The sequence below is a fragment of the Branchiostoma floridae genome, chromosome 14 (assembly GCF_000003815.2).
Source record: "Branchiostoma floridae strain S238N-H82 chromosome 14, Bfl_VNyyK, whole genome shotgun sequence".
Taxonomy (NCBI): domain Eukaryota; kingdom Metazoa; phylum Chordata; class Leptocardii; order Amphioxiformes; family Branchiostomatidae; genus Branchiostoma; species Branchiostoma floridae.
The window spans coordinates 11,773,294-11,785,188 of record NC_049992.1 but is presented as its reverse complement, the minus strand read 5'-3'; the positions used below and the strand labels follow the sequence as shown (position 1 = coordinate 11,785,188).

The 11,895-nt window shown below is 40.6% G+C and overlaps 1 protein-coding gene across 1 annotated transcript in view; it reads right to left on the bottom strand.

Annotated features, from left to right (window-relative positions):
• Nucleotides 1-242: 242 nt before the first annotated feature.
• Nucleotides 243-11,895, bottom strand: part of LOC118430465 (urease subunit alpha-like) — a gene marked incomplete at its 5' end in the record, with an annotated part of 14,250 nt that continues 2,597 nt past the window's right edge. The window contains 21 exon segments of the mRNA XM_035841344.1: nt 243-661; nt 961-1,019; nt 1,231-1,295; nt 1,484-1,590; nt 1,901-2,000; nt 2,249-2,437; nt 2,796-2,910; nt 3,294-3,472; nt 3,979-4,044; nt 4,315-4,396; nt 5,543-5,615; nt 5,977-6,026; nt 6,309-6,517; nt 6,749-6,811; nt 7,246-7,371; nt 7,820-8,005; nt 8,703-8,802; nt 8,965-9,044; nt 9,167-9,244; nt 9,714-9,833; nt 10,019-10,117. Coding sequence (XP_035697237.1) covers nt 540-661; nt 961-1,019; nt 1,231-1,295; nt 1,484-1,590; nt 1,901-2,000; nt 2,249-2,437; nt 2,796-2,910; nt 3,294-3,472; nt 3,979-4,044; nt 4,315-4,396; nt 5,543-5,615; nt 5,977-6,026; nt 6,309-6,517; nt 6,749-6,811; nt 7,246-7,371; nt 7,820-8,005; nt 8,703-8,802; nt 8,965-9,044; nt 9,167-9,244; nt 9,714-9,833; nt 10,019-10,117 — 2,268 coding nt within the window.

Here is an 11,895-nt window from a genome sequence, read left to right as displayed (position 1 = left end):
CTCAATATACACAATTTATCTGATTGACAAGCTAACATGAAATATATAGCAGCTTGCTACAGAATCCTGTCAGTACTTAAACTGTAAGTACATTTCAACAAGTTACCTGTTAAAGAGTTACTGAAATGAGATTTCCTCTATCTTTCACATGCGACATGCCATTGATGGCTATAGAGGTAGTCAGGTAGGCTCTAGAGGTAATATGGGTACTATCCTCAGGACCTGGCTGGTTTTCTCTGTACTTCTGGAGCACATATGTTCAGATGGTCTGAGTCTGAGATTGCTCCCCTTGTTCTATACCCTGGATGACTAATACATGTATTGTAGTCTAGATGCTAGCAAAGATATGCTTGCCCTTCACGAGAAAAGGGCACCACTCCTGATGTGTAGCCAAAATCAGGACCAGGTAGGAAGGTTGGGACATTTTACCTGAAGTGTTGGACTAATTAGATCCGCCCTACTGATAATTGCTCTAAGCAAGCTTCTGGTACAGTGCAAACCTGTGGATCTTTGGGGATGAATATCCAGGTAATTTACTATTAGAACAGGAAGTATTTCTGAGCCAAGGGAAGCTGTTTGGCAGGCTCACATGTCAGATGTTCCCTCACTTCTTCTCCGTTCTCTTCTCTTATCACATGGACCTGGTAGGACTGGGGATCCACTGATAAAACACATGGAATAAAACAGCACAGTTTAGCCACTGCGACACTGCAGACACAACTACACAATTATGTAGTTATGTGCCTAAGCATCATCATCATCATGTGCCTAAACTGAGCACTGAAAATCTGAACTACTATGTGAGCAAGTTTTACATGATTCAAAACAATCAAGACAAAAAGGATGAAGCATACAACAAAGTGGAAATGATTGTTAATTGTGTTGTAGTTTTTCTCATATGGTAGATCTCAGTTTGTACAGGATTTAGCCAACATTCTGTTGAATGCAACAATGTTTTACCTGTTATGTTTGGAGTGTAGTCATTGAGGACCATGTCTTTTTTGGTCAACCCTCGGCAGCTGAAAAGACACAAAAATTATGCACTGTGACATTTTCTAAAAAAAAACATATTATGCTAACTAGAATTTTGTACATCTATATCAACTAAGATTTAGTTAACATCAACATTCTGATTTTTCAATCTAGACCAAGATAGAAATTTTTTTTCGTACATTGGGATCAGTTGTGACAGTTTATACTCTTACAGTAAGACATAGCTTCAGAACTCACTTTTTGATGGGAACTAGTTTCTTGCTCAATCCATATGTTTGTGGGATCCCTCTCTCAATGGAAGACTGCAGAGGAAAGATGAGTGAACATGTCACATATTACATATCATAGTGTGCTTGACACTCTTCTAGATTCTACAATTAAATCATGTCCCTACTGATATCCATGTAAACGTAGTCACACACAAGAGTGTTGAAATTTGCTATAGGATTACATATGCTACGGTGTATGACACAAGCAATTGTTGTCTCACCTTAGAGACAAACATGACAGAGTTGTTGCCGACAGCTTTGCCGTAAGCACCAAACATCTTCCTGGTCTTGACTGGTTCCGGGGTGGGGATGGAGGCATTGGGCATCCCTAGGATGGAAATCATGAAATATTTCTATATTGTCATTGACATTAATATGCATTATGGATCAAACTATGAAATAAGCAAAAACAAACAAGCCAAGCTCATTTCTGTGCTCTTTATCCTTCTGTGATGATAACAGGTATAACTGTGATATACAGTAAAAGTCAGTCAATTGCACAACGGATAACCGAACACTTTTGTAATCCCAAAATCCAGTGCTGGTTCATTGTTGCACAACCCAGATAATTGCACGAAGTCAGGCAAATGTGCAATTAAACGGTTTCTACTGAATACTGATTCTACCAAAGTCCTCACCCATCTGGGCCCACGCAATATGTCCACCCTTGATGATGATTTCTGGTTTGGCACCAAAGAAAGCTGGTTTCCACAGGACCAAGTCAGCCATCTTGTCTTTCTGTATTGGATGAAGAGGTGTAATAAAGAACATCATTTCTGCTACATAACATAGATGCAAAAAGACTTTGATAAACTTGCAGTTTTAGGAAATTTTAAAGGAACAACACAAATTAAGATCCAACAGCAATCATGAAACATCATTATCAAGCCAGGTTTACATACAATACAACTTGACCCTTATCAATGTACACTTTACATTTCTATATTGTGTAGCTAATAATGAGACAGATAACTTTCTACTCTCACCTCCACAGAGCCAATAAGATGTGCCATGCCGTTACTGATTGCTGGGTTGATGGTGTATTTGGCCACGTATCTCCTGACACGGAGGTTGTCGTTGTCTCCGGTCTCTCCCGCCAGCGCCCCTCGCTGTTGCTTCATCTTGTCTGCCGTCTGCCACGTTCTGGTGATGACCTCACCAACTCTTCCCATAGCCTGAGGTTAGGTGGTACGGGTTAAACATCTCCCAACATGTGTCACAGATCTTTGTGAGCCAAAGGCTCTTCAATGTCAATCATTTTCCTGATTATTTCATGGACTATCTACCAATTATTTCATGTATTACCAAGTGCTGTCAATGTCAAAATGACTTAACATAGAAAATTAGACCAACCTTTAAAACAATTTAGAACATTATAGGGTGAGCCCACTGGACATAGCCACACATGGAAGCGTGGTGTGAAGACTTAAGCCGATTGCTGCCTACCCCTGTGTTGGGGATCCTAACAGCAGTATAATCAAATACTGGATACTACAACAGTAACTATACTACTACATGTACATTGATGCCAACCTGTGAGTCTGATGCTATGATGCTGATGGCTCCCATGTCATGCAGGATGTCCTCAGCTGCGATGGTTTCAGCTCGGATTCGTGACTCAGCAAAAGCAACATCTTCTGAAAGGTTCCTGGATGAAGAGGAGGGTCAGTAACACGTAAAGTAAATAAAATCTAGGTATCACTCATTCAAAAGACTCAAACCTCTGCCAATTAACTGTGTGATGGCGATGACATAATTTTTTGCACAATGTTATATTTAAGTATGCTTGCTAACAGCAGTTTGGGAAGAACCTAATTGTGAAATTTCTCTTTCTTGCTATGGTTAAGAAACCATTAAAAGAATTTCCTGGGTCAAGACATTCCACATTCTCCAAACCAAAATCCCTTCTAACACTTTGAGCCATCCTGTTCAGCTGGGATCAGATTACTGACATCAATGCAAATTGCCACTCACATGATTTCCTAGATAAAAAACCAACAAACAAACACACAAATAAAATACTTGTCGTACTTGTCGAGATGGTGACAGACCATGAGCATGTCCAGGTGCTCGTCGATGGTGTTGACGGTGTAAGGGCGGGTGGGGTTGGTGGAGGAGGGCAGGACATTAGGCACTCCGCACACCTTGATGATGTCAGGGGCGTGGCCACCCCCCGCACCCTCTGAGTGGTAGGTGTGGATGGTTCGGCCCTGTGTGCACCAAAAAGCAGTTACTCAAACAACTAGATATGATTTTGGAAACAGTCAGACGTTTCGGACAACCGCCTGGTGTCTTTCGTCAGTGACGCTGGAGAAATCTTGTTAGAAAGAGTTTTTATATATCCTAGGTGGGAATTGATATGCAAAAGAGATCTAGTTGGAGAACAGGTTGTGCTCTGTATTTTCTAACATTTTAGTAATACCTTTTTTAAGGCCATCATGAACAAATGAATGAAGACTTTTATTGTACATTTTCCCCCTACGAAGTTACGTAGACTAAACAAAACAAAACAAAACATGCACATGAGGTATCATCTAGGGTCCAATCTAACGCAGAAGCAAGCACAAGGCACTCGCATGTTATACATGTATGATTGATGATTTCTTAAAGCATTGAATTTTGAATGTTTATCAATGAATTTAATGTGGTACAGTACTGTAACAGTATACGCAGTGACCACCTCAGATATCAAACAGACTGTGGAAGGGCAATTTACCTTGAAAGCTTCTATTGTCTGCTCCACACACGATGATTCATTCAAAGTGTCTGTGTGGATCATCACCTAGGGTTCAACAAATGGAACATACACAAATTGAAATGTGTCACGAATACTAAATTAAATGAATACTAAGTTGCATTATGAAAAGACTTATTCTGATACAACACATCAGAATAATAGAGCATGTGTTTGGCATATATGCATGCTTTAGTACACAATAAGACATTACTTGGGGGTATTGCATTGATATAGAAATCATAAAAATCACATTGTACATGATTCAAAGCTGTGTAGCTAACTGAGCAAAAACAAAGTCATCCAAAGTTGAACTACCTGTACATCATGTTTCTCAGCTACACGTAGACAGGTGTCAATAGCTGCAGGTGTGGAACCCCAGTCTTCATGAAGCTTTAAACTAAAATAAAACAAATAAAGAAAAACAAAAACAAACAATTTGATATTTTGTTTCAACAGTGGGCAATGGACTATACACTTTTGAAGAACACTCATTCTTTCATGGCTTTTTTAGATTTAGAACTGTAATCTGATACCCTTCCCATCATGCTTTGCTAGCTCATTAGCTATGCACAGCTAACAATACTAATAATTTTATGTATTTTGATTACATAAAAATATTACATAGAAATATACCAAATAGTGAAAACAATAACAGAGGAAATACTAATAGGAAGGCAGCAACATCAGTGTCTCACAACCCTCATTTCTACAATTCTTTAACTTACACAAGATGGAAACCACAAACAAAACTGACATAAAAAGTGTGCCATATATAAGAGAAAAGATATCATCCAACAGACATGGTTTGCCGGGAATGCTCGCTTTAGGGGTTACCTACAGGTACTTAATTACCTCCTTGCCCCTGGGAAGGTCTGAGACAAGGCTGATTAAGGCTCTAGCAGGGCCCTGGCCTAATGGCACAGGTGGGACACCAGAGAAAGGCTTGGCAGTGTGCAAAGATGGCACAAGAGGCCCTCGACCATTTGGGGAGGGCTGATGCCTGCACTCGTGTCATAGTTGGAAAAGTCCCATAGCCAGCAACTTTGAGTTCAATTCGCGAGGCAGCATACTGTGCTGTAACTCAATTCAGACTACTCTCCTGACAAACCTTTTTTTGACACTATTGTTTGAAGCTATAAAAAAGATGCTTTACTTTTTACCTACCCATCTGATTTTTTGAGACATCTAGATGAACATAACACTCATAGATCTTATCTTTTCCTTTGATACATTTCCTCAATTATGACGTCTGTGAGTTAATTACATCAGATAAATGTCATAGTTCTCCATGCCACTTAATTGTTGTAATCAATCCTACAGAATGATAACCCATGTCAAATGGCATGAACAATATTATGTAAACAAGGCCATATTGTTGACGTGATTGGGCTAAGTGCCTGCAATAAAAGTTGTAAAGAAATACCTATGCACAGAGTTCAACAGTCAAAAGATGATTGATTGGGCCTTATGCAATACTGTCAGGTAACTACAGTTGTCCTATTATGAATAGTATATTAGGGATTCAAAAAGTCAACATGCCTACCCAATGGCACCAGCCTCTATTTGTTCTTCTATCTCTTTAGATATTCCATCCAGCTGGGAGGTATTGCCTTTTCCTGTTCACACATGGTACATTAATAGATGTTAGTACACTGTACAGGCAGATGGTCACACAGGGGTGACATCTGGCTGGTGATGACAAAACTGCAGCAGACTATTCAGGCATGGCAGTGCTTTGTCCTTGGGATAGTATTAGCAATATTAAGTGAATCTGATGGGGCAGTTACAACACATGTAGAATAAGATTATTCATAAATGAACACTAGTGCAGGTCTAGAGTAAGGCACAGGAAAGATCATGAAAACTATTGCCTTTACTGAATCAAACTCAGTAACAGACTTTTCTGATAATCTTGATATTCACAAATATCTGTCATTATTTGCAAGGTGTTTATAAAACAACATATCAAAGACTTACCTGTGAACCCGAAGTTGAGTGGGAAGGCATCAGTACTCTGCATCATTGCTCTGCAGACAGAGTAAACTGTCAATCAACCTTAACTTTTCATGTGGAAAAAAAAATACAACATGAAGAGTCTATTCTAGCACTAATCGTTGAAACAAACATTTGCCAATACTCCATTATTGTGCTGCAGTACCTGTGCATAATTTTTTTTGTAATTTAGGTGACTGACAGAGGCACTTGAGTATTAGTACCAGCTTCTTTCTGAGAGGGTGTAACTTTGTTTTTTTTAACTCCCCTCACACATTGAAAGATTCTAACACAGAAAATCGCAAAGAAAAGCATACTTGATATGGTTTGGCCCAGGTGTACATGTTGTGGCATTACTACCCGTGGCAGGGCCAGTGCCGCCGCCAAACATGGTGGTCACTCCAGAGGCCACGGCTTCTCGGGCCAGCTGAGGACAGATGAAGTGGACATGTGCGTCCAGCGCCCCAGCGGTCAGGATGAGACCCTCTCCTGCTATGGCCTCTGTGGTCGCCCCACATATTAGGTTCTGTGGAGCAAAATATTACCACAATAGAGCAAATCATTCAAACTGGTTTTTAATTTATGATATCTGAAGGCTGTAAAGTCCACAGTTAAGTATCTATGTTAGATAAGAAGTGTCAAATGAATGTAAGAAGAATGCTATTTGGGTGGAACTAAATTGAACTGCTGTTTGACATTGGAATGACATTCATAATGTCTACTGTTAAAGGCCATGAATGAAAAAAGTTAAACTCACTGTATTGACGTTTGCCATGACATCTGGGTTTCCTGCCTTGCCAATGCCAACGATCATACCATCCTGAACAGGGAAAAAAACTACAGATCATCTTAAATTATGGTAAAATGATGACAGAGCATTGCTAGCTTACTGACAACTACATTTACAAATGTAACAGTACATTCTAGTGCTATTCATACTATTACAGTGCATAACACTTCTATATTTAATATCATAGTATGCATCAATAACTCTATTCTAAACAGTACATTAAAAAAATCCCTGTCCTGCTGAGCCCGTAAATATACGGGATGCACATAATATAATGCCTGTATGTGGGTCCAGTATCATAATGGGTTTGAAGCATTTCTCAATTAAATATGGCATACCGCAGCAAAGTGCAATTTAATTGGAGAGGAAAATCTGCATCAACACAGAATCAGTCAAGTTTAACTGATTAAGGGGGTTAAATACACAAACAAATTCTCAGCAGGACAAGGTTAAAGAGCACGTACCTTTATGCCCACATCAGCCTTGATGATCCCAGTCACAGCATCCACGATCAGGGCGTTAGTGATGACCGTGTCCAGGGCATCAGCTGCACTCACCCCTGCCATCTGCCCCATACCCTCTCTCAGTACCTGAAATAACAACTCAACAATTACCATTCATATATTGTGGACAGTTTACGACATATTCATACAAGGCATAACTACAGAATTAATTTATGTATTATGTCATACCTGGGCCGCAATAACGTTCAAAACAGATGTTCCGGACTGGGTGATAAAAAGCCGTATTACACAGGCTTCGAAGTTTTATCACGACTCACATAGGCTTCCTTCGAACATGCTCTGCGCACGCCGAATGCATCGCGGTCAAATATTCAAATACCTTATTCAAACGTTGGAACATTGCTGTTGTAACAATTTTTGTTCAAGGGCACCAAAGTGTTGTATTCTATATTTATCCTTTAATAGAATCATCCTTTGAGACAAAGTATACAAAAGATGAACATGGTGAACAAACTATGCATGGATAAATGTATCTGATACCATCTGTTACGGTTTTATGCCTCATGTGACATACCTTTCCACCTCCAAACTTGCACTCGTCCCCGTACACAGTTAAGTCCTTCTCCACCTCTATGATCAATGAGGTGTCCCCCAGTCGGACACAGTCCCCTGTTGTAGGGCCATATGTGTGTGCGTAGATGTGACGTGGCATCACACAGAGGTTTGTCTTTGGTCTCTTCAGGATGTTTGCATCCTGTGTCTTAAAATGGATAAAGCAAAATATTTGGAAAAAGTGTTAGTGATTTTACTGTTTTTACTGTTACCTGCAGTGTGTGATATATAATCATCATCATCATCGTTCGGCTGCAGCGCAGGCGACTGCAAGCCCTCTCCAGATATATAATACCTGGCCTGAATCCTTTTTGCCTAGAATAATAAAACTTGTTTTTCTTTTGTTATCTCAAAATTTTCAAACTGCAGGTTGTGGGTGAGTATTGAGTATTGTGAGCCTTGCTGTAAGCCAGTGGACCTTATCACAATCACAATCACAGGCAAAACATGCAGAGCCATATATTTATCACTATCGATACCAGTCACAAAACAATAAAAATCCCACGACAGGTTGGCCAGTTGCTAAGAACTGAATAAGACATTCTAATAAAGCTATACAGCAGTCATTGTATGAGATTAAACATCACAAACAGCCACTTAATCTGCACCAAGCAATTTTGGAAAGAAACACTTGCAGCCACGACAGCATTGTATTTACTAGAAATTCTCAGTAACTTAACTTTCTCAATAACTCAGCAAGGAGATCTACCTAAGTTACCCATTTTCTTTTTACAGGAGAAATGACAAATTGAGTCAACAGTGTTAAATCCACTTTGAACTAATTCAGTGCATACATAAGTGATACAGAATGAATCATGACTTTCATGATTTACAAGATATCTCACCTTGTGTGCAAAACCTCTACTCTTGATGTTCTCCAAAATGGCAGCAATCTTGGACTCATCGAACTTGCCATCACTTAGGAAGTTTCCACCATGGATAACACTGGTCAAAATGATACAAAAAAATACGGATCAGAAAACAGCAATTGATAGTCAGTAATTATAACATGATCATAACTAGTAGCTACTGCTTCTCACAAATGCACCATCATCTTGGTTCTACATCTAATCCATAACTACCCTCTTGGTTGCCATGGTTATTTACCTGTTCCCTGCAATCTCCACAAGCTGGACCTCCCTGGTCTCACCTGGTTCAAACCGGACAGCAGTGCCTGCTGGGATATTCTATGAAAGGAATGTGTGAGCATTAGGTAATGATGGAAAAGATACAAAGAACTTACTTTATAATCACTGTACATATTGTACATGTTAACTGGTGGTCATGCTAATGATTAATTTGCTCTTACCAGTCTTTTGCCATAAGCCTGGGTCCTGTCAAACTGCAGGAACTTGTTCACCTCCAGGAAATGATAATGGCTGCCAACCTGTTCAACACAGAACACAATGTGTCATTATTTTAATTCAAATCCCTCTTTCTCTCTCTCCCTCCATAACAGTCTTTGCCATATCCTTTCACCCTATTAACTTATTCATGTAAAAGTAGCCCGTAACAGCTTTCAAGTATCAGATAATAGCAGAATTGACAGATATTCTTTTGATCAGACAAAACATTTTCAAACTTCTGTGCACAATAGCTGAGCATATGTAAAAATTGTATTAATATTAAACAGATACAGACAATTGGTCATTAGATTTTGGCTGCATTCCCATAAGGTCAAATTTGTATTAGGTAGCGCAAGCTCTTATATGGACAAAAAGCTTGAGATATTTAACACCTACTACATACAATACATAAGGAAGCATGCAACAACCATTACAGATGTATATGTACTAGCAACAATTTTTTTCCTGTGCAGAAAATCTTTATTTGACCTCTTGAGGTTGAAAGCTGACCTGAATGGGCCTGTCACACAGACTGGTGACGGTGATGTTGGCAGTTTTGCGACCCACATTCATTTCAATGTCTCCATTCTCAGTGTACAGTTGACCCGGGACCACATGAAGACAGTTTCCCTGGAGTGACAAAACATGGAAGGACAGTTTTACTTTCAATATTAAAAGTTAAGACACAATTATTTGCACAAAGTGTACATACTGAGTCTCATACTTTTCATCCATAATCTTTACGACAGGTCATTATACATGTTTATTGTACATAGAAGTGTAATATTTGTGAAGGTAATGTTGTGTAAACTTACACCATTGAAAAGACTCAGGTCTGGAATGGGAAGAAAGCTCCCATACAGTGCAAGCTCAAGGTTTCCGTCATCCAACACAATAGGCTGGTGCACTGTCACCTGTGGGGCAGGGGGCAGGGTGTTGATAATTTCATAGACTCCAATGGAAATAGGCATGGTTTGAGACATGTAATGTGAATCTGACACAAATATATATAGTATCAAGTCTATTGACAAGTATCTTTCTTTAAATTGTCACTTGTTTATTAGGATAAGGCCCATTGATACACACTAAAAAAATCAACAAAATCTATGTGTTCTTCCCAGTTACCCTGTAAGAGGTCAGAGGTCAGCGGTGGAAGAGGGTGGTGGTGGTTGCGAGCTCCGTAACTATACCAACATTTTTTTGCCGTCTATTGTCTCTTTTTATGGGCAACTTAGCCCCGTAGCCCCTTAACAGCTGGGTAATCATCTAATACTTCTTTGGAAGTCACTGTAAAGTTGTTGGCAGTGTTTTTGGAGAGGAATGTGCGGTAAAGTGTAACATGCGTACATGTGCAGCCATATCGCGGCGCGGCGGCCATGTTGATTTCTCATGCTGCTTGCTGTTTTGCGCGATAGTGCTTGCAGGATATCGCCACTTTCTGTCTGACGTGTCCTCAGCGTCCAGTCTACCGGGCCTGGGGTTGACTACGCTGTTAAGACCACTTAGTCCAAAGTTTAGTGTGCGCTATGGAGCGGCAGCGCCCCTGGGGTTTAAGGGCCCTACCGGGTTTATGCTGGCGATCCTAATTCTGTCGGGAGACGTCCAGAAAAACCCGGGGCCAGTTAAATACCCGTGTGGAGGGTGCGGGCGCGCTGTGGCCACTACACACAGAGCCCTGCAGTGTGACACATGTGAGCAATGGATACATATAAAGTGTTGTGGTGTTGGAGATAAATTTTATAAGTTCTACCAAAATTCCTCATGCACATGGGTATGCAACCAGTGTGGTATGCCCAGTTTTGCAAGTAGTCTATTTGATACTAACTCCTGGATCCATGATACAGATGGGTCTTTCTACAGACCTTTGTCTGACTTGGAACCAGACAGTATTGACTACAGCCCACATCAAACCCCGACCAGGCAGTCTAGGTCACAAATAAACAAGACAACATCGGATGTTTCACTTATCAATGCTAGTGTTCAATCCCCCTTTCACCCCACTGCTACTTCATCTCCATATCCCCCTCCAAGGACAGGTAACGCAGTTACAGGTAAGAACACTCCACATAAGTTACAAGTCTTATCCTTGAATTGTAGAAGTATACAAGGGCAAGTCAAAAATGCACTCTTTCAAGCTATGATTGATACCAAAGACCCTGATATCATATGTGGTAACGAATCACACCTCAACCCCGACATAGGGGATGGGGAAGTATTTCCAGTAGGTTATGACATCTACCGTAAGGATAGGAATAGCCAGGGGGGTGGGGCATTTATTGCTATTAAATCCTCCCTGGTATTCTCCCCCATTCATGACTCCACAAATGCTGAAATTGTGTGGGCAACTATTCAACAAGTAGGGTCCCGCCCCCTATGTGTAGGCTCAGCCTACAGACCACCAAATTCCAGTACACAATACATGGACGAATTGATAACCTCATTACATAACATCTCGGGGAAATCCTTCCCTCCTAACATTGCCCTCTTTGGTGACTTTAACCTACCAGGTGTTAACTGGAGTTCGGACCCTCCTCTTATTGATCCCTCGCCCCAGTACGGGGTGGGGATCAATAATGCATTCTTGGAGGCGGTTCAGAGCGCTAGTCTAACGCAGGTGGTGCACTCTCCAACACGTGGCGCCAACATCCTGGATCTGGCCCTGGTGTCAGACCCCGGGCTCGTCGAGGAGGTT